The 22855-nt window shown below is 50.7% G+C and overlaps 1 protein-coding gene across 3 annotated transcripts in view; it reads right to left on the bottom strand.

Moving 5' to 3' along the window:
- Positions 1 to 50: 50 nt before the first annotated feature.
- The window catches only part of LOC137302390 (protein mono-ADP-ribosyltransferase TIPARP-like), a 46786-nt gene continuing 23981 nt past the window's right edge, over positions 51 to 22855 (bottom strand). For all 3 annotated transcript variants that reach the window (XM_067972022.1, XM_067972023.1, XM_067972024.1), the window contains 5 exons: positions 18934 to 19659; positions 16256 to 16418; positions 10118 to 10308; positions 7544 to 7807; positions 51 to 4935 (listed from right to left, as the gene is read on the bottom strand). In XM_067972022.1, coding sequence (XP_067828123.1) covers positions 4485 to 4935; positions 7544 to 7807; positions 10118 to 10308; positions 16256 to 16418; positions 18934 to 19628 — 1764 coding nt within the window. In that variant the 5' untranslated portion in view covers positions 19629 to 19659 and the 3' untranslated portion in view covers positions 51 to 4484. The remainder of the gene's footprint in view (positions 4936 to 7543; positions 7808 to 10117; positions 10309 to 16255; positions 16419 to 18933; positions 19660 to 22855) is intronic.

Below are 22855 nucleotides of genomic sequence, written 5' to 3'. Positions count from 1 at the left end.
ACTTAAAATGGGGCCTTGGGAGCCCTACGTCGCCATGGAAACCATCCAGCTCAGTAATCAAAAAGAAGTTTATTTACAACAAATTGTTAAAAAAAATTTACAATGCATTTCCATTTTTTTTGTACAAATACTAAGACACCAGAATAAATAAAATCTAATATCTTATATACAAAACTTGACCATACAAACAGTACCCAGAATGCAACTGCTCTGACGGGAAGGTCAAGACTTAACACCGTTCCCTGGATCCCAGCTCCGTCATAGGCTGCCCCCCGCCCACAGAGGAGCCAATCGCGACCTAGTTACCGCAGTGCATCTTGGGTACCTTCCCGTGGAAGGATCCGGTTAGCTCGGGTGAAGAGAGAGTCTACAGTTCGGTAATGGCACCGCCCTTAGTTGGAGGGGGGGTTGGGTACAGGAACCAAGAGAGACGTGGGAGGGGGGATTGGCTAACCAGCTCTTCCATTGCAGCCTGGGAAGGGAGAGGACGGCGATTAATTCAAAGCTCCTTGACCATTTTTGAGCGAGATAGGAAAACTGGCACCTTCTAGGGCCAGACAATGTCTCATTTTCTATCCCCGTCTCCTCTAATAAATAGGGAACTAAAAACACCCAATGGCCAGGACTTCAGTCACATCAACCCAGGAGTCTCACCCACGATTCCTCCCGTTTCCCCCCCCCCACACCACCGCCTCCGATTTGCAGGCTTCGCTGCAGGCCCATGCTTAACTGCCCAGTCGTTGTAGCATCGCAGGTGCAGAAATTAGTGCATTGGCAGAGTGGGTAACGGAGGCCATTCAAACCTGAAGGAGCAGAGCTGCAGCCCTCAGGTAATTTGCTCAGAATCGTGTCTCGTACAAGTTCCGTTTATAAGAGACGGGCCTTCAAAACGGCACACAAGGTCACGTGGACAACTTCCATCATTGACTCTTGCTGCACCACTAAGGTCAAGCAGGCTAAAGAGGGGGCCTCTTCACCTCTTCTCTTTTCTCTCTGTTTCTCCCCCCTCCCTCTCCCCGCCTTCCCGCTCCCCATAACTTACTCACATGGACCAGATTTGCGAGGTGCACTTGGAAGCCCACATCACATCTAGGGCACATCTGAACAGTCCTTTCACACGGTCTACAAGACCGTGTGAAAGGACTTAAACAGGTCGGAGCTGTGCCAGGCAGACGATCGCACCTTGGCTGTTTCAAGTCAGTTCCAGCCAGGGAGTTCAGTTGAGATCTCCATAAACTCAGAAGAAAGAGGAACAGCCATGAATGCAAAAATGTTTTTACTCAAAAAGGGGGGATAAAAGGGAAAGGAGGAAGATGGAGTCTTGGTTAAGAACTGGGGTTGTTCTCCTACGAGCAGAGAAGGTTAAGGGGCGATTTAATCGAGGTGTTCAAAACCATGAAGGGTTTTGATAGAGCAAATAAGGAGAAACTGTTTCCAGTGGCAGGAGGGTCGGTAACCAGAGGACACAGATTTAAGATAATTGGCAAAAAGAACCAGAGGGGGAGATGAGGAGAATTTTTTTTTAAACGCAGCGAGTTGTTATGATCTGGAATGCGCTGCCTGAAAGGGCGGTGGAAGCAGATTCAAAAGGGAATTGGATAAATACTTGAAAAGAAATGGGGAATGGGGGAAGAGCAGGGGTGTGGGACTAATTGAAGAGCTCTTTCAAAGAGCTGGCACTGGCACAATGGGCCGAGTGGCCTCTTTCTGCGCTGTAAGATTCTATACTGCGGAACATTGCCATAAACATCAAGTCATTCAAGGGACTTGAAAGGAACTCAATCAACTGTGCACAGTGGATATCTTGAATCTGTCCCAGTGATGTGCTCTCCCTTCAAGGAAGAGTTTGCCCATTTGCAGATGACTACTGAAAGCAAGCCCGATAGATACCCATCCACCTCCTCTAGTGTTTAGCTCCCTTTTCAGAAAGGGCTCCGAGTCGCGCTGGCGTCTTGCGTCCAGATGTGGACTCTTCAGTGAGTTGCAGCTATTGAACTACGGCAGGCATCACAGCATAGTCCAATCTCCTGCCCGCCCCCACGCAGCTCCCAACCGGATTTGGAACATCTGTTGGCCAATTCTTCCCATCCCTAGCCCAAGGGCACTGAGGAAGAGAAAAAAAAACAGGAGCCTCTCCCGCAGCCAGATGGGCTACCTCAACATGGCACAGGAGACCAAAGCCCCCTGGGATCATCCTGTGCATAATGTGCTGGGCGGGAGCTCTCTCCCAAAGGGAAGAACGGAGAGGCGTGGGGGGGGGGGTCCTCCGGAGAAGGCTGACGTATCCACGTCTACTACCGCCCAGGGCAGACTGCAGTTTGACATTCTGACAAACTTGCTTAATTGCTCTGGCAGCCATTCAAAAACGCTGGCATTGAGGTAAAGAGAACAGAATAGTTTCAGCCTCTCTTTGTGTCTCTCTCTCTCTCTCGGCACCGTGACAATTTGGGCCTAGTCCAGGTTTCCATTCGACATTCAAAAGAATGAAGTCAGCAGAAGTCTCGAGTTCTCGGTCCCCACTCGACTGGGCGTGACAAAATCACCTGAAGTTTGCAGGAATCCAATTTCAGGGCAAAGGATACAAGTCCCACCGTCCCCTGAACCCAACGGACTCGCTCGACAAAGGGGGCCGCTCGACTCTGGTTGGACGTGTTCCATCATGTGACCTCCCTGCCTCCAACCGCCCCACCCAGTCAAACAGCCTTTTTTAACCTCCCCCCGCCCCCGCCAAACTCCAATGGGGAACGAGAACCGGGTTTCCCATCGAAACCCCAATTTTTTTTTGTCGCAGCGAGAATCTCCTTTAAAGACTGGTGGGTTGGGTGGGTTTACCGCCAAGGCCAGTTGGCATAACCGATGGACTCAGCCTGGTGCGGGCAGGTCCGAGGACGTCCTGGGCGGGGGGGGGGGGGGGGTCTGCTCCTGGGCCTGGTCGAGGTGACCGTCCGCAGGTCCAGGCTAGACGCGGCCACCGTGGGGGACGGTCGCTCCGACTGTCCCCCTCTCTTCCGCGGCATCCTCCGCGCCCGGGTGGCCGTTGAAGGAGGAGCAGGCGGTGCCTCCTGGCGCGCTCGAGGCTTTCCGCGGCCGGTGGGCGCCGCAGGGGCTGGAGCGCGTGGCCGATAGCGACAAATTTGATAAGTTTCCTTTCGGTTTTTTCGTATGATTTGGGTTTTCTAATTAATTGATTGAGGGTCCAGTTTGCTGATCAGAATGTTTTTGGGGGGAGGCGGGCAGCAGGGAAAGAGGACAACAAAAGGAGAAATTAATTGAGAGCGAGTCGCTTCTTGGCTGCTCGACAGGAAGCCACTCGAGGCGGGGGGTGGGGGCCTAGTTATCCTGCAACGGTGCACGTCAAGGGGAAGAGAAAGAACTTCGGAGAGAACCGAAACAAGCAGGGCTTCCAAAAAAAAAACAATTGAAGAGATGAGTATTTTAGCCCGGGGAGGAGAAGGAGGAGGAGTCGGCAGAACTGGTTTGGTCCAGGTTTCGGAAGGATGCTCTACCAAAGCGATCAGATCGCGAAGCAGCATCGGGACAAGTGTCTGCCCAACCAATACCACCTTGGGCATATAGTACGTGAGTAATTTGAGACATGACGTGGTAATTGGAGCAGGCTTGGGAAGAGCTAGTGACACTGGTTCCCAAACCTTTCCACCACAGAGTTTCATGTCTGGGTCTGTTGTAGACTAATTGATAAGAGATTGATCGCTACGATAGGTCAGCAACTCCCATTATCATTGTGCCATGCGACTACCAGACTGGTAGAAGGCAAACCAGGTGGACCTGGGTCTTTCCTCGTCTAGCAGATCCCAAGATGGGCCGTTCAGAATGTTTTAGACTCAAATTCTTTTTTAAAAACAGGTTGGGGGAGGGTTCAAGTGGAGGCGCAGATCAGCCATGATCTAATTGAACGGCAGAGCAGGCCCGAGGGGCTGAACGGCCTCCTCCTGTTCCTAAGGAGGCCCAGAGAGAAAGGGCCCTCAACACTGGAAGAAAGAGCCCTGGAATTCCCGGTCAAAATAGCCTCGAGCTGGCCCACCAAAGGCCAAACCAGCTCTGGGCCTAACCACGTTGACCTCCCTGGGATGGGGGCGGAAGGTAAGGACGAGCCAGGGAGGGTAAAAGACAAACTAGATTCCTAGGTCGTCAGGGTCCTGGCTGAATGAGGGGCTTTGCCCCTTGAGAAGATGGAGGTGGGCCTTCTTGAACCGCTGCAGGCCCGTGTGGTCAAGGTGCTGCCACGGGTGCTTGTTAGCGAGGGAGTTCCAGGATTTGGACCCAGCAACGATGAAGGAACAGCCAATACATATCTCAAGTCAGGGTGGTGTTTGTGACTTGGAGGGGAACTTGGAGGGGGATGGTGTTCCCATGCACCTGCTGCCCCTTGTCCTTCTAGCCAGTGGAGGCCGCCGGTTTGGGAGGTCCTGCCGAAGAAGCCTTGGCGTCCTGTAGATCACAGACGGTGCGCCGACGGCGGAGGTTCATCTCACGGAGACGCTGGCCTCCACTTCTCTGTACTTCACCACGAAATAAGGAAAGCACTGGTCGTTTTCAAACAACACAAAAATATGCGGCTCGTAGAGGTTGTCCACGCAGGAGTTGAAGAGGTCGCTGCTCGGGTCGCCAGGGGCGAGAGCGGGAGGCCTCCTCATGGCCGGCTTGCCCACGGCGTGCTTCCCCACCAGGACCTTGGACAGGAACATGCAGTGGGCCCCCTCCTCAGAGCGCTGGGCGTAGCGGTGGGAGTAACTGGCCTTGCGGGCAAAGTAGCTGCCCTGGCCGTAGAGGGTGGCGTGTCTGCCGGACACCCGCGGGTCAAAGTTGTGCTTGCAGATGCCGTCCACCGAGTGCCGGGAGGTCCCGTGAAACAGGTGCTTCTCGTTCAACACCCTCTCGCGGTCTGACATCTTTCGAGCCATGTAAAGCTTCTTCCTGCCGAGGAAGGAACGGAGGCCAGTGAGAGAAAGAAAACAAAAAAATAATCCTCATTCCTCCTCCCCTTTGAGAACGTACAGCACAGAAACAGGCCATTCAGCCCATCTGGACTTTACGCTCCACACGAGCCTCCTCCCTCCCTACTTCATCTCACCCTATCAGCATATCCTTCTATTCCTTTCTCCCTCATGTGTTTATCTCGCTTCCCCTTAAATGCATCGATGCTATTCACCTCAACTACTCCTTGTGGGAGCGAGTTCCACATTCTCACCACTCTCTGGGTGAAGAGGTTTCTCCTGAATTCCCGATTGGATTTATGAGTGACTATCTTATATTTATGACCCCTGGTTCTGGTCTCCCCCACAAGTGGAAATATCTTCTCTACGTCTCCCCTATCAAACCCTTTCATCATTTTAAAGACCTCTATCAGGTCACCCCTCAGCCTCCTCTTTTCTAGAGCGGAGAGTCCCAGCAACTCGTAGGCAGTAAGGGTCGGCAGGCTATTTGACTCGTGAGGGCATCATGGCCTCTTGTTTCTCCACCACCCACCCCCCCCTCCCCCTACAATTGGACTGAAGCCAAAATACACGTCAAGGAGCATTTGTTCACTAAGACAGTCTGGGTGGGGGTGCAGGGAAGTTATAGATTTGTGCAATTCACCCACTTAAAACGTGTCTCAACTCCCCAAAAACGTGACTCAGGCAAAGAATTTGCACTGCACAATAAAGTAGTCACTTACGTGGGCGAACATGGCAGCCATTTTGTGTGCACAGCAAGATCCCACAAACCAAATTGAGAATGAATGGCCAGCTAAGCTATTTTTTGTTGGTGGTTTTGGTTAAGGGAAGTACTTTGGCCCAGGACACCTTCCTACTTACGTTTAACCTCTCGTCCAGGACCTCTGACAGTGCGGCACTCCCCTGGTAGTGTCAGCCTGGATTATGGGCTACCAGTCTTGGGAGTGTGGTTCCTGTCTGGGGCAGATCCCAGAGGTGACAAAACCAGGGCTCTATGCTGCCCCGGAAGCCCTTGAGATGCATGGCCTTACGAAGTGAAAGGAAGATAGCTTGGGAGAGCAATAAATGCGGGCATTGAGCAGCGCAGGTGCATGTTTTGAGATAACTCTCCCCACCCCTGCCACAATTTTAGCCACTCCTTTCCTGGGAACTTGTCCTGCAGGCTTCGACAGGCCGACAATGGACCTGACCCAACTGGCCCATTCAACAACGGAGAGCTTTCAGCGCCAAGTCCAAATCAGTCTTCACCCAAGGCCCCACTTTCCAGCAAGGGTACCTGGTTACCAGGAGTGGGTGCTCCAGGAGATTGTGGCCCAACTGTGGCTCTCCCGCCTCTGGGTCAGAAGGTCGTGGGTTCAAGTCCCACTCCATGAGACTTGAGCACAAAATCTAGGCCGACACTCCCAGCTCAGTACTGAGGGGGTGCTGCACTGTCGGAGGTGCCGTCTTTCGGATGAGATGTTAAACCGAGGCCCTGTCTGCCCTTGCAGGTGGATTATTGGAAGAAGAGCAGGGAAGGTGTCCTCAGCCAATGTTTGTCCCTCAACCTCCATCACTAAAACAGACCATCTCATTGCTGTTTGTGGGATCTTGCTGTGTGCCCTACATTACAATAGTGCCTACACTTCACTGGTTGTTTGAGCGCTTCCCGGCCAATTAAATATTTTTGAAGTGCAGTCACTGTTGTAATGTAGGAAACGCAGCAACCAATTTGTGCACAGCAAGATCCCACAAACAGCAATGAGATAATGACCAGATAATCTGTTATAGTGGTGTTTGTTGAGGGATAAATATTGGCCAGGACACCGGGGGAAGGACTCCCCTGCTCTTCTTCCAATACTGGCCGTGGGATCTTTTACATCCACCTAAGACAGGACCTAGGTTTAACATCTCATCCGAAAGACGGCACCTCCGACTGTGCAGCACTCCATCAGTGCTGCACTGGGAGTGTCGGCCTGGATTATGGGAACAATGTCTCTGGAGTGGGATTTGAACCTATGACCTTCTGACTCAGAGGTAAGAGCGCTACCCACCGAGTCACTGCAGACACTGCTCAAGAAAGGAAGAGACAGGTGAAGTTTTGTACGTTTTTGGCATCTACTCTCAGCATCAAGATCTCCCAGGTACGTGGAGTAAAGCTCCCTCTATTCTGCCCCTTGCATTTGATCCTTTTTGTCAAAGTCGATCCCAATGACAATAACAACCTGCATTTATATAGAACTTTTAATCTAGTAAAACGTCCCCAAGGCGCTTCACAGGAGCGCAATCAGACAAAATCTGACACCGAGTCACATGAGGAGACATTAGGACAGGTGACCAAAAACTTGGTCAAAGAGGTAGGTTTTAAGGAACGTTTTAAAAAGGAGGAGAGAGAGGCGGAGAGGTTTAGGGAGCGAATTCCAGAGCTTGGGGCCTAGGCAGCTGTAGGCACGCCCGCCAATGGTGCAGCGATGGAAATCGGAGATGGGCAAGAGGCCAGAGATCTCGGAGGGTTTGTAGGGCTGGAGGAGGTTACAGAGTTGGGGGGTGAGGCCACGGAGGGATATGAACACGAGGATGAGAACTTTAAAACCCCGGCTGTTCCTTACCTGGTGTACTTGTCCCACAGAAATTGGTTCTGCACCCGTGATATACTCAGGATCACGAATTTGGTCTCCAGCATAGTCTTGTGGAAGAGGTTGTACACCACCCTGTAGGCCTTGTCGTCCAGTGCCATGGGCACTTTGATGAAGTCTACGTTAGGGTCCATGGGAATCCAGGTCTCCGGGTAGGTCCGTTCGCAGTTGGCAGCAGCAGGTGGCACAGTGCGATCGGATGGAGAGAAGCTCGTCTCAAGCGGCCCGGACAACGTCCTGAAGGAACAATTCCCAGTTAGTTATTGGAACGTTTGAGGGAGGGTCACACATAGGCTGGCCAATTCTCTATGGAATTAAAGCATCCTCGTTGCAATGATTCGCATGGGACCAGGTGTCTTCCCATTCCCCCCACACTCCAAATAGTGAACCCCCTCTCACATAACCACTGGTACCAAGCCTCTACGAGCCATAATTTAGACCGATACTTCCAGTGCAGTACTGAGGGAGTGCCGCATTGTCAGAGGTGCCATCTTTCAGATGAGACGTTAAACCGAGGGTCCCGTCTGCCCCTCTGAGGTGGATGTAAAAGATCCCATGGCCACTATTCAGAGAAGAGCAGGGGGGAGTTCTCCCCGGTGTCCTGGGGCCAATATTTATCCCTCAACCAACATCGCTAAAAAACAGATAATCCGGTGGTTATCGCATTTCTGTTTGTGGGATCTTGCTGTGCGCGAATTGGCTGCCGTGTTTCCTACATTACAACAGCGACTACACTTCAAAATTACTTCATTGGCTGTAAAGCGTTGAGGTTTTCAAAGACGCTGTATAAATTAGAATCTGTCTTTCTTTGACTGTTAAAGGACAACACAAGGGGAGAAATAGGATTTTCCCTCTGACTGATCCAACCATTTTACAATAACTTAGAACAAATCAGTTCTCACAAGGACCACGTCAATGCGGCTCGTCTATCAGGGAGATCAGAGTGGATGGGCACGTAACAGAACACGAAGGCATAGAATCCTACAGCACAGGAGGAGGCCATTCAGCCCATCGTGCTGGTGCCCTCTCCCCGAAAGAGCTCTCCACTTAGTCCCATTCCCCCTCCCCTCTTAAAAATTGTTCTTTTCCAAATATTCCCCCACTTCCCTTTTAAAAGCTATTCCGGATTCTGCTTCCTCCACCGTTCCTGGTCGGATATTTCCTACCCGGCAACTCTCGGTATAAACATTCTGTCAAGTCTCCTTTCCTTCTTCTGGCGGTGATCTTAATGTGATGCCCTCTAGTTACCGACTTACAGACCAGTTTTTCTTGTTGCAAAATTTACTTTATCAAAACCTCTCAGTTTTGGACACCTCCATTCGATTGCCTCTTAAACTTTTCTTTAGCTAAAATGAAAGAAGAGCCCCAGTTTCGCGAATCTTTCCTCATAATGAAAGACATCTGATAAGGGGCCATATCCTTAAAATTAGAGCCAGGCCGTTCAGGGGTGATGTCAGGAAGCACTTCTTCACACAAAGGGGAGTGGGAATCTGGAACTCTCTCCCCCCAAAAGCTGTTGAGGCCGGGGGTCAATTGAAAATCTCAAATCTGAGATTGATAGATTTTTGTTGGGTAAGGGTATTAAGGGTTAGGGAACCAAGGTGGGTAAATGGAGTTAAGATACAAATCGGCCATGATCTGATTGAATGGCGGAACAGGCTCGAGGGGCTGAATGGCCTCCTCCTGTTCCTATGTTGACTGGGCTTGACTTGCTCTGTTGTTGGTTACATGGCAGCGCTGGTGGACTCCAGGAGCAGTTCTCAGTGTCCTCTTAGAGTTTAGCATGGAGGAAGCAACTGGTTAGAACAGTCGGAGAGGAAGGGATGGGATAAAATTCATCCACTGTCTCTCCAAGTAGCCTAGCCCAAAACGGTTCCTTTACATGGAATTTACAGCACCGAAACAGGCCATTCGGCCCAACTGGTCTATCCCGGTGTTTATGCTCCACACGAGCCTCCTCCCTCCCTACTTCATCTCACCCTATCACCATATCCTTCTATTCCTTTCTCCCTCATGTGTTTATCGAGCTTCCCCTTAAATGCATCTCTGCTATTCGCCTCAACTACTCCTTGTGGGAGCGAGTTCCACATTCTCACCACTCTCTGGGTAAAGAAGTTTCTCCTGAATTCCCTATTGGATTTATTAGTGACTATCGTATATTTATGGCCCCAAGTTTTGGTCTGTCACACAAGTGGAAACATCTTCTCTACGTCTACCCTATCGAACCCCTTCATAATCTTAAAGACCTCGATCAGGTCACCCCTCAGCCTTCTCTTTTCTAGAGAAAAGCGCCCCAGCCAACTGTTTACAGCCAATTGGGAAATGTCGAGTGCAATCCATGATCATAGAATTATATAGAATGTACAGCACAGAAACAGGCCATTCGGCCCAACCGGTCCATGCTGGTGTTTATGCTCTATACGAGCCTCCTCCCTTCATCTAACCCCATCAGCATGTCCTTCTCATCAAACCCAGTAATTTGGTCAGCAATAGGCCACTGAGATTCTGGTTACCAACACTGGCCTCCTCAGCTCATGAAGGACTCACTTAAGGTACGGCAGGAGTGTGACGGTGGATTGGAAGAGAGGCCGCTTCCGTACGGTTCGTTTCGTGCCCGAGGTGATGTTCTGCTGGTATCCCGCGTTGAGGTCCACCTTGTACCGCTGAGTCTGGCTGATCATAAAGTATCTCACGCCAAAGCCTTGTTGGAGGGCTTCCTCGAAATACTGGGCGACTGACTGCAAGGACAACGTTAAGAGATTGAGGTGTGGAGTGATTGGAAGCAAGAGGCCTTGACCAAAGCCAACGCAGGACAGTGCAAGAACTCTCGAGAGCAAGCATCGAAAGATAAAAAGCATGAATTCAAAGCCAATATCTATTTTTTTTTAAATGAAACCAAGCGATGGGCCATGGCCTGTATTCCGAGGACAACAAGGTTTAAAAAAAACACGAGACGAATCAGGAAGTAGTGATTGGGTGTCACCAAGTTTGGGTCTTAAGAGTCAGTAGATTGTAGGAGGAAGGGAAGTTAGTGACACAATGATGTGATGGAATACCCACCACTTGCCTGGATGAGTGCAGCTCCAGCAACACTCAAGAAGCTCGACACCATCCAGGACAAAGCAGCCCGCTTGATTGGCACCCCATCCACCACCCTAAACATTCACTCCCTTCACCACCGGCGCACAGTGGCTGCAGTGTGTACCATCCACAGGATGCACTGCAGCAACTCGCCAAGGCTTCTTCGACAGCACCTCCCAAACCCGCGACCTCTACCACCTAGAAGGACAAGAGCAGCAGGCACATGGGAACAACACCACCTGCACGTTCCCCTCCAAGTCACACACCATCCCGACTTGGAAATATATCGGCCGTTCCTTCATCGTCGCTGGGTCAAAATCCTGGAACTCCAGCACTGTGGGAGAACCTTCACCACACGGACTGCAGCGGTTCAAGAAGGCGGCTCACCACCACCTTCTCAAGGGCAATTAGGGATGGGCAATAAATGCTGGCATTGCCAGCGACGCCCACATCCCATGAACGAATTTTTTAAAATGTAGTTTCGAGACACTGGGCAACATGCCAACAGTAGGAGACCGTGTTTTATTTTTGGTGCGACCCTTCTCTTCAAAGGAGATCTTCCAATACCGGGGCTAAAAGGGTTAAATTACGAGGACAGGTTGCACAGACTAGGCTTGTATTCCCTCGAGTGTAGAAGATTCCTTTAATCATCTAATCGAGGCGTTTAAGATGATTAAAGGATTCGAGAGGGTCGATAGAGAGAAACTATTTCCTCTGGTGGGGTTGAGGCCAGAACAAGGGGGCAAAACCTTAAAATTAGAGCTAGGCCGTTCAGGGGTGATGTCAGGAAGCACTTCTTCACACAAAGGGGAGTGGAAATCTGGAACTCTCTCCCCCAAAAAGCTGTTGAGGCTGGGGGTCAATTGAATCCCAGGTATGTGGAGCAAGAGGATTTGAGTACAGGAGCAGGGATGTCTTACTGCAATTATACAGGGCCTTGGTGAGACCACATCTGGAGTATTGTGTGCAGTTTTGGTCTCCTTATCCGAGGAAGGATGTCCTTGCCATGGAGGGAGTGCAACGAAGGTTTACCAGACTGATTCCTGGGATGGCAGGACTGACGTATGAGGAGAGATTGGGTCGACTAGGCCTATATTCACTAGAGTTTAGAAGAGTGAGAGGTGATTTCATCGAAACATAACATTCTAACAGGACTAGGCGGACTAGATGCAGGGAGGATGTTCCCGATGGCTGGGGAGTCCAGAACCAGGGGTCACAGTCTCAGGATACGGGGTACACCATTTAGAACCGAGATGAGGAGAAATTTCTTCACTCAGAGGGTGGTGAACCTGTGGAATTCTCTACCACAGAAGGCAGTGGAGGCCAAGTCATTAGATGTATTCAAGAAGGAGATAGATATATTTCTCAATGCTAAAAGGATCAAGGGAGAAAAGCAGGAACAGGGTACTGAGTTAGACGATCAGCCATGATCATTTTGAATGGCGGAGGAGGGCCAAATGGCCTACTCGTGCTCCTATTTTCTATGTTAAAGCCCCCTCTATTCGGGCCCCAAACAACAAACCTTAGCCCTCCCCACACCACTCCTTTACCCTCAGAAAGCCCACCTCCCTACTGCACCAGTGATATCACCAATTCACACTATGCTACCTCAGACTGTTTCCCTTCATTACCCTAGACACAGGTATCCATTCCTGATGTCAGTCCTAAAGTGACTAGTTCCAATCTGTACCCTCTTGTCCTATAGTTTAATTTGAAGTGGTATTACCAACTTCTCTCTACCATTCATTATCTTGTCTTTCTCAGAAGAGGACACCAGAGCAAAGGACCATTTTATGCATCTCCAAACTCATTTCATGTAAGGCCCTTGCTGGGGTACAGCCCTCCCATACCACAGCTGAATATATATTATATAAACATGAGTGAGCATATATTTTCACTCATAGCAGTAATTATAGTCTGATGGACCACTTCTTACATGGCCATAACCATTTTTATACCGGCCGATTAGCCGACAGGGGGAGCGTTTCATGATCTCCTACAACCCATACAATGAGAGGGGGAAAGCACCCTCACCCACCGGGCACGATAGTCCCCACTGCACGTCAACCCAGAATTCAGAGCCGGAGTACCAGTCACCACTGGGACTGTCTGGAGCAGGAGTTGAACCCTATACCGTCTGACTCAGAGGCAGGAATGCTAACCACTGAGCCACAGACTGACTCCTCAAGGTGAAACAAATTCGTATCACTAGACACACCCGTGATTAAAACAATCATTGTATTTCCTGGTCTGGGGACAACCCTAGCCTGCAAAGTAATTAAGACAGTCACTAATAAATCCAGTAAGGAATTCAGGAGAAACTTCTTTACCCAGAGAGTGGTTGGAATGTGGAACTCGCTCCCACAAGGAGTAGTTGAGGTGAATAGCAGAGATACATTTAAGGGGAAGCTAGATAAGCAAATGAGGGAGAAAGGAATAGAAGGATATGCTGATAGGGTGAGATGAAGTAGGGAGGGAGGAGGAGGCTTGTGTGGACCATAAACACCGGGATAGACCAGTTGGGCCGAATGGCCTGTTCCTGTGCTGTAAATTCTATGTACTTCACACCAATTGGAACAGACCCGACAAAATGAATGCTCCAAAACCACCAGGTAAAACTAATCCAGCACCGATGCGAGGATATTCATCTGGGCGCAGCTGCTAATCCCTTTGGGCTGAACTTTGAGAGATAGATTCAAATTAAAGGCAAATCACAGCCCTGTTTGTACAGGTTGGTGACACAATTTGTTCAGCTGGGGGGCAGGAGGTGTGGCACGCCGTCGAAATGCACCTCTCTTTTATTTCGGCTTTGAAAAGAACTTTAATTATATTTAAAACCGTGGAAAGACCACAGTTGGAGGGCTGTGCACATCTCTGGGCTCCACACTCGAGATTCTTACAGCAGAGAAGGAGGCCATTCGGCCCGTTGTGCCTGTGCCGGCTCTTTGAAAGAGCTATCCAATTAGTCCCACTCTCCCCTAACTCTTTCCCCCCCGTAGCCCTACAAATTTTTTCCTTTTCAAGTATTTATCCAATTCCCCTTTTGAAAGTTACTATTGAATCTGCTTCCACCGCCCTTTCAGGCAGCGCATTCCAGATCTTAACAACTCGCTGCGTTAAGAAAAAATTCTCCTCATCTCCCCCTCTGGTTCTTTTTGACAATTATCTTCAATCTGTGGTCTTCTGGTTACCGACCCTCCCGCCAACAGTTACTCCTTGTGGAAGGAGACTGAGGCAATCGGAGATGGTACAACGGAGATTAACCATGAGGAATTGCAAACGGGAAGAAAGATGTGGGAAAATTGATTGTGGCTGTTTTCTTTAGGTCGAACGGTCAATGGAGCAATTGGAGGGAAGCCAGACTGGAGTCACAATCTTGGAACTCCCTTCCTAACAGCACTGTGGGAGAACCTTCACCAGACGGACTGCAGCGGTTCAAGAAGGCGGCTCACCACCACCTTCTCAAGGGGCAACTAACAATGGGCAATAAATGCCAGCCTTGCCAGCGATGCCCACATCCCCGAGAACGAATTAAGAAAAACGTGACATCCTAACTGAAGGCCGAGGGGTGACCTGATAGAGGTCTTTAAGATTATGAAAGAGTTCAATGGGTAGATGTAGAGAAGGTGCTTCCACTTGTGGGGAGGAGATCAGAACTAGGGGCCATAAATATAAGATAGTCATTAATAAATCCAATCGGGAATTCAGGAGAAACTTCTTTGACCCAGAGAGTGGTGAGAATGTGGAACTCGCAAGGCAACTAGCACAGATGCATTTAAGGGGAAGTTAGATAGTCAAATGAAGGAGAAAGGCATAGAAGGTTATGCTGATAGGGTGAGATGAAGCAGGGAAGGAGGAGGCTTGTTTGGAGCATAAACACCGGCATGGACCAGTTGGGCCGAATGGCCTGTTTCTGTGCTGTAAATTCTACGTAACATTGTTTTGCATAGTGACCCACGAACCCATCCCCCCCCAAGGTAATTGGACCCATGAGAATCGTGGCATGAGAATTCAATGGATAGCCTTGACCCCAGACCATTAAGGCCTGGAAAAGCCGAGGAGGAAAAAAGGCCTTCTCACCCACCAGAGCACATCCCCCGAAGGCTCCAACTCTCCTGGACAAGCAGCCTGACCATATTTGCCTCTATTACTTCTTCTGGTAAACATTTAGCATTAAGCTCTGAACATCCATTTTCACCAATCTCAGTTTCTGTTCTCTAATCCTACTCGAAGGTGTCAGCCATGGTTCTGTGGGCCGCACTCTCTCTTCTCGGGGTCAGAAGGTCATGGGTTCGAGCCCCGCTCCAGAGACTTGAGCACGTAATCCAAGCTGACAGTTCAAAGCAGTACTGAGGGAGCGCTGCACTGTCGGGAGGTGCAGTCTTTCGGAGGAGCCGTTAAGCCGAGGCCCCCGTCTGCCCCTCTCAGGTGGACGTAAAAAAAAATCCCACGACACGATTGGAAAAGGAGCCGGTGTCCCGGGCCAATATTCATCCCTCAAACAACATCACTAAAAAGCAGATGGTCTGGTCATTTATCTCATTGCTGTTTGTGGGATCTTGCTGTGCGCAAATTGGCTGCAGCGTTTCCCTACATTACAACAGTGACCACACTTCAAAAAAAGTACTTCACTGGCACGTCGTGGGGTCGTGAAAGGTGCTAAATAAATGCAAATTCTTTCTTCTTTAATACTCACCCTATTTATATCCTCCCCTTAACCACCGTCGTCAACAGAGGGACTGAACTGTCCTCATTGTTACTCATAGTTCGTTGTCCAATAACCATTACTAACATTTTGCTCTTGGACGACAAGGACCATTTGCAACAAAGCCCCTCCCCTCTGCCTTGTTCAAATCGCCTTGCCCTCTTTCCATCCAACATTCTCTATAGTGTTTGAGCCCTCATCAAGACCTCTTTACATTGAGTCTACTGCACAGAAACAGGCCATTCAGCCCAACTGGTCTATGCTGGCATTTATGCTCCACGCCAGCCTCTCCCCTCCCTACCTCATCTCACCCTTCTATTCCTTTCTCCCTCATGTGTTTATCTAGCTTCCCCTTAAATGTATCTACACTATTCACCTCAACTACTCCTTGTGGTAGCCAGTTCCACATTCTCACCACTCTCTGGTAAAGAAGTTTCTCCTGAATTCCCGATTGGATTTATTAGTGACTGTCTTATATTTATGACCTCTAGTTTTGGAATCTCCCGCAAGTGGAAACATTTTCTCTCCGTCTACCCTACTGAACCCTTTCATTATCTTAAAGACCTCGATCAGGTCACCCCTCATCCTTCTCTTTTCTAGAGAAAAGAGCCTCAGCCTATTCAGCTTTTCCTGATAAAGATATCCTCTCAGTTCTGGTTATCATCCTTGTGAATCTTTTTTTGCACCTTCTCCGGTGCCTCTATATCCTTTTTATAATTTGGAGACCAGAACTGTGCTCAGTGCTCCCAGTGTGGTCTAACCAAGGTTCTATTCACGTTTAACATAACTATTTTGCTTTTCAATTCTATCCCTCCAGAAATGACCCCCAGTGCTTGGTTTGCTCTGGGATAATTTGCCCCCCACCTCTCCACCCACAAGGACCATGGACGCCTACCTACCTGTGTGTACTCCTGCCATTCAAAGGTGTCCCTCCAGTAGTGCTTCCAGGTGGTGCGGAAGTTGTTGATGTGGTCAGTGGCCGAGGTGCTCAGGCGTCTCAACCGGTCGAACGTCTCGTCCTGAATGGTCATTCGGTCGAGGTCAGCAGTGAAACTGCGATCCCTGAGGAGAGATCGCATTTCGGTTAAGGGAAAAGTTGGAGCGAGCTGGCAATTCTGTAGGACAGGACTGAACAGGTCCTTCGTGATACTCGGGGGAAGGGTGCGTGCATGGGAACACCTCCCACGTTCCCCTCCGAGTCACGCCCCGTCCCGACTTGGGACCTATAATCGGCCGTTCCTTCACGGTCGCTGGGTCAAAATCCTGGAACTCCCTCCCTGTCAGCACCTGTGGGAGCACCTTCACCACACGGGGCCGCAGCCGTTCAAGAAGGCGGCCCACCACCACCTTCTCGAGAGGCAACTAGGGATGGGCAATAAATGCCAGCCTTGCCAGCGACGCCCACATCCCCAGAATTAATTTTTTTAAAGAAGGGTACCACAAAACTTTGGTGAGGAAAAAAAAGTGTTTAAATCCTCATTCCCGTTAATTTGTAGATATCTCAAGTTGTTGACAACGACCTGATCTTCTTCCCAATTTAGAATTTATCCACCAAAGCGGCAAAGGAGCCCAAAAAAACAGCCCCATTCCAAACCGCCCGGCCCCACAATATTCAAACAGCTCCGAGCTGTGTCGGTCGAATTACCAGAACTGAGGACCGACAAAACGCATTTCACAACCTCAGGACGTCCCAAAGCACTTTACAGCCAATGAAGTACTTTTGACGTCACTGTTGTAATGTAGGGAAACATGGCAGCCAATTTGCGCACAGCAAGATCCCACAAACAGCAATGAGATAAGCGACCAGATAATCTGTTTTTTTTCTAAAAAGTGACATTGGTCGAGGGATAAATATTGACTTCAGAACTCCGGTGAGAACTTCTTTGAAACAGTGGCCGAGGGATCTTTCACGTCGACACCAAGAGAGGGGCGGACGGGGCCCTCGGTTTAATGTCTCATGGGAAAAACGTACCAAAGCAGGACCGGGATTTCACCCACCCCGAACAAATCGGCTTTTAATGTAGAGTCAGTACTGCGAGCGGTTTTATTAATAGCGCCTTGTGGTTTTGGTTTGAGGCGGCTGTAAAAAAAATTATGCAATTTTGTCAGCCGTGTGGAAGATCAATTGAAACCGAAAGCTGGCAATCCGGTGAAGTTTGGGAATGCGAATTCCGTGACCTCCAGCCGTCTCCCCTTAAGGAGGGGGTGTTCACTGTGAGCAATGGCTATTGTACACAACACCACCTCCCCTATAATCTCCGCCCCCTCCCGCCGAAACATTTTAAGCCCAAAGCCGATGACCGAGAGTGGCTGAAAACGTGGCAGTCCGGAATGTTCCGTGCCCGGGTGGGTCGGCAGTGCTGAACGCTGCCTCGAGTCGCGTGCGCGCACGGGCGGGGTGGTGGGGGGACGCGAGGCTCGCGTACGCGGTCCTCCGCCTGGTTTTGAGTTCCCGACCTCGGCCGTGCGGCTCTGGGAGAAACGTCAGCCCGGAGACCTGACCTTTCCCAGGGTCACAGAGCATTGAAATCCAGGCCCTAAAGATGCGGAGGAGACGTTAAATTGAGGCCCCGTCTGCCCCTCTCTTGGGAGGGCGTAAAAGATCCCAGGGCCACTATTTCGAAGAAGAGCAGGGGGAGTTCTCCCCGGTGTCCTGGGCCAATATTTATCCCTCAAACAACACCACTAAAAAAATGGTCATTTATCACATTGCTGTTTGCGGGAGCTTGCTGTGCGCAAATTGAGCTGCCTCATTTCCTTACATTACAACTTGACTACACGTCAAAAGTACTTCAATCGGCTGTAAAGTGCTTTGGGATGTGAAAGGCGCTATATAAATGCACCTTCTTCATGTATCCCGAGAAAGACACTGGAAGAAGGGAGAGGGTCGCATCGATTCACAGAACACAGGCTGCCCAGGATATTCCAGAATCCAGATGAACCTCCCGACCCTCCCTGATACAGACTCGGGCCTTTTGATCCAAGCGCCCTCCCTTCCTCCCACTAAGAACTGAAGTCGAGTCACTTTTCGCCCTTACAACCCTGCCGTCTTGAACAGGTCAAACCAGTTTGGACCGAGCCCGTTTCCGTACACAAACCCGCTGCTGCAGTCTCACTCGGGCCTACCCCGTCTCTCCGGAGCCTGACCGTGGGAACGCAGGGCCCGTTGCAGGGTTGTCACAGCAACCGAGCTGGAGGTTAGTCATCTCCGAGCACCTGGGTGTGGAACAATTACACACACACACACACACACGCACCAGACACAGGTGCACATGTTCACACACACACACGCGCACAGACACACACACACAGGCGCACAGACAGACACACACACGCGCACAGACAGACAGACACACACACACACACACACACGTCTGCGTGCCTGTGCATTTTTCAGACAGTTTTTGTCCCATCCCCATGTAACTGCGAGCTGAGACAGTAAGTGCCAGTGGGCTAATCGACCAGGGGCTGAGAGACAAACTTAGCAGAAGCCACTGGATAACAGCCCGGAACGCGGGAACACTGCCCCGTTATTAATCCTCCCACCCGCCCCGAACCCAGCAAAACAGAGACCCACCTGTAGCAGAGGGTGACCTTCTCCCTGTCCGGGTCACTGTACAAGCGCTCCAGTGCCTCCTGGGCCTCCTCCTGCACGCTCTCCCAGATCTGGCCGTCCGCCCGCCTCAGCTGCCAGTGGTAGGGAAGGGCGGTGTGGTGGAGAGGGCAGCCGTCTCCGTGGGGGCAGCTGCCCACCAGGAACTGGCAGCAGATCCCCAGCCCCTCCTCCTGGCGGGTGTGGTACTGAAGCTGGGTCAGGACATCCAGCAGACGGTCCAGGCTCATGTCCTCCTGGCTCAGGCCCTGGGCCGGGCCGGCCTGGGGCGGGCGCCCGAGCGACTCGGCCTCCCTCAGCTCCGTCTCCGCGGCCTCGGCCGAGGGGACGTCCCAGGCCGGGGGGGCCGGGGCCTGACCCAGGAGGTCGGAGCCCTGCCGATCGAGTTGCTTGGCGGCGGTTGGAAACAGGCCGGGAGTCAGGCCGTCAAAGGTCGCTAGGCCTGATTGGGGGAGGGGCCCGGCTCTGGTTGCTAAGGCAGGCCTTTGGGCGACGCTCACTCGCTCCTTCTTGATCAGGTGTTTGAGAGTCCTGAGCAGCCGTTCGCCCTCCTTCTTCCTCCTCAGTCGGTCCAGGGAATGGGCCTTGACCAGGGGACATACACGCGTCCGATCGGCAGTGGAGGATGCAGAGCCTGCTGGTGCCATGTGTCCCGCCATGTGCCTTTCTCTCGGGCGACGTTAAGTCAACCTAGAATTAAAACACAAACAAATAAATAGTCAAGCATTTCTTCTCTTAAAGGGCTTTTAGTAAAATGAGGGCAATTCCAGAGACGTCAGGAAACACAGACTGACCAAATAGGGAAAGGAAGATTGAGAGATTGGTTGGTTTTTCATTCTACCTCACCCGGGTACAACTAACTGCATTTATAGATCAATACAGTGCCTTTAAATGCAATACGTCCCACGTGCTTCAAAGGCACAGATAACGGGGCACTGAACGGGTGGGGAGAGCGGGGAGAAGAGGGAGAGAGAGAAGGAGAGAGAGAGAGAGGAGAGAGAGAGAGAGGAGAGAGAGAGAGAGAGAGAAGGAGAGAAGGGCGGGGAGAAAGAGAGAGAGAGAGAGAGAGGGAGGGCGGGGAAAAGAGAGAGAGAGAGAGAGAGGGGGAGGGCGGGGAAAAGAGAGAGAGAGAGAGGGGGGGAGGGCGGGGAAAAGAGAGAGAGAGAGGGGGAGAGGGCGGGGAAAAGAGAGAGAGAGAGAGAGAGAGAGGAGGAGGGCGGGGAAAAGAGAGAGAGAGAGGGGGGGAGGGCAGGGAAAAGAGAGAGAGAGAGGGGGGGAGGGCGGGGAAAAGAGAGAGAGAGGGGGGAGGGCGGGGAAAAGAGAGAGAGAGAGGGGGGAGGGTGGGGAAAAGAGAGGAGAGTTTCGGAGGGAATAGGATGAGAGCGGAGTGTGTGAGGGAGAGGGGAGAATATTGTGAGAGGGGAGGGAGGGGTCTACAGCCATAGCAAGAGTTATCACCTTCAGGAAAGGCAGCTCGGGGGATGTAAGGAATCCCAGGACAGGGACACTTCTCTCTCTCTCTCTCTCTCTCTGTTCTCTCTCACACACACACACGCCTTGTTTTGTGTAACATGGCCATGAAGAACACATCTGCCTCAAAGGATGTCAACAGCTGTAAGACAAACCCCTCCCCCGTGCACGCACTGTCCAACATTAAACAAAACACAACTAGAATGAAAGGACTTGCATTTTCACAGTGTCTTTCAGGGCCTCAGGTCAACCCAAAGCGCTTTACAACCAATGAAGTACAGTCACTGTTTTAATTTAGGAAACGTGACAGCCAATTTGCGCACAGCAAGATCCCACAAACAGCAATGTGATAATGACCAGATCATCTGTTTTTGTGATGTTGATTGAGGGATAAATATTGGCCCAGGACACCAGGGAGAACTCCCCTGCTCTTCTTCCAAATAGTGACCAGTCCCTCAGCACTGGGAGTGTCGGCCTGGATTATGCACTCAAGTCTCTTGGAGTGGGATTATGAACCCTCGACCTTCTGACTCAGAGGCAAGAAAGCTACCCGCTGAGCCTCTGCACATCTATTTTCAGACGTTGCTTAGATGGGCCTTTGGGATGTATCCCCACGGATACAACCGACCTCCAAACCCCACATTCCACCAGCTACTTTACCAGGTGCCCCTGGTTGAGTCCAACAGCTCCAGGGGGACCAGCCCAACTCTACACCCTCTACTGGCTGGGAACAGCAACTGTGAGACCTGCCTTCTGCCACCATCTTTGATAGGCCCAAGTTTCTCCTTCCTAATTGAAGGATGTTTCTATTCTTCCACCTCCCTCCCCTACTCCTCTCCCGAAGAGATCAGGCCCTGACGTTCCCCAGCACCCCCATCCTTCACATCTGAATGCGAGTGAGTGATGCAACTGTTCAACCATGGCAGATTGGCATCACGTCCAAACCCAATCCAATTCCCACCCGATGCCCACATACTGCCCATGCAAGGAGGGGAGGTGGCACTGTATTAAGATTAAGGGGGTGATCCAATCGAGGTGTTTAAGATGATTAAAGGATTTTGATGTGGTAGATAGAGAGAAACTATTTCCTCTGGTGGGGGGAGTCCAGAACAAGGGGGCATAACCTTAAAATTAGAGCTAGGCCGTTCAGGGGTGATGTCAGGAGGCACTTCTTCACACAAAGTGGGGGGGTGGAAATCTGGAAAACTCTCCCCCCAAAAAGCTGTTGAGGGTCAATGTCGAAACTAAGATCAATAGATTTTTGTTGGGTAAGGGTGTTAAGGGATATGGAACCAAGGCGGGGAGATGGAGTTAAGATACAGATCAGCCATGATCTAACTGAATGGCGGAACAGGCTCGAGGGGCTGAATGGCCTCATCCTGTTCCTATGGATAGCAGGAACTGATTTTTTTTTAAAAATTCATTCTCCGGATGTGGGCTTCGCTGTCAAGGCCGGCAATTATTGCCCATCCCTGGTTGCTCCAAGAAGATGGTGGTGGGCTGCCTTCTTGAACCGCTGGTGGCTTGCTAGGCCCACTTCAGAGGGCAGTTAAGAGTCAACCACGTTTACGTAGGGACTGGAGTCACATATAGGCCCAGACCAGGTAAGGATGGCAGGTTTCCTTCCCTAAAAAGGACATTAGTGAACCAGTTGAGTTTTTACGACAATCCGACCGCTTCACGGTAACTTTTACTGAGACCAGCTTTTTATTTCCAGATTTAATTTTTTTTTAAAACTGAATTTAAATTCTCAAACTGCCTAGGATAGTGGGATTTGAACTCTCGTTATCAGGTCCAAAATTGGAATTATACAGTACAGAGGAGGCCAGTCGGCCCATCGTGCCTGTGCCGGCTCTTTGAAAGAGCGAGCCCACTCTCCCCCTCCGCCCTTTCCCATAGCCCTGCAAGTTTTCCCATTGCAAGTACATCATATCCAATTCCCTTTTGAAAGTTAGTCCAGTAACATAACCGCTAAATGACTGAACCCAATTTTCTCTCCCCCTCAGCCCAAGGGGACTGAGGTCCATTGTAGGTCGCTTGCTGACCTGACCGAGCACAGGTTAGCATTGACTGGAGATTGGACTCGGGATCTCCCTGTTCCATTTTACTCTGTTCTCCCTTCCCACCCACCCCCAGTCAGTATATTGGCCCCAATAAAGGCATCAGTGAAACCCTTTTAATACCAAGGCCACATGCACCAGCCGAAGCCTCTCGCAAGAACCACCTCCTCATAACATCACCCACCCCACTAGAAAACACAGCTCAACTTGTTTAGCAGTGACATCACCACAATGGAGACAGACACAGAGACAGGCGGGCACAGAGAGAGAGAGAGAGAGACAGGCAGGCACAGAGAGAGAGGGACAGGCGGGCACAGAGAGAGAGAGAGAGAGAGACAGGCAGGCACAGAGAGAGA

Source organism: Heptranchias perlo, chromosome 35 (genome assembly GCF_035084215.1).
Source record: "Heptranchias perlo isolate sHepPer1 chromosome 35, sHepPer1.hap1, whole genome shotgun sequence".
Lineage (NCBI taxonomy): Eukaryota > Metazoa > Chordata > Chondrichthyes > Hexanchiformes > Hexanchidae > Heptranchias > Heptranchias perlo.
The sequence above is the reverse complement of the archived record's forward strand: the minus strand, read 5'-3'. Positions and strand labels throughout refer to the sequence as shown.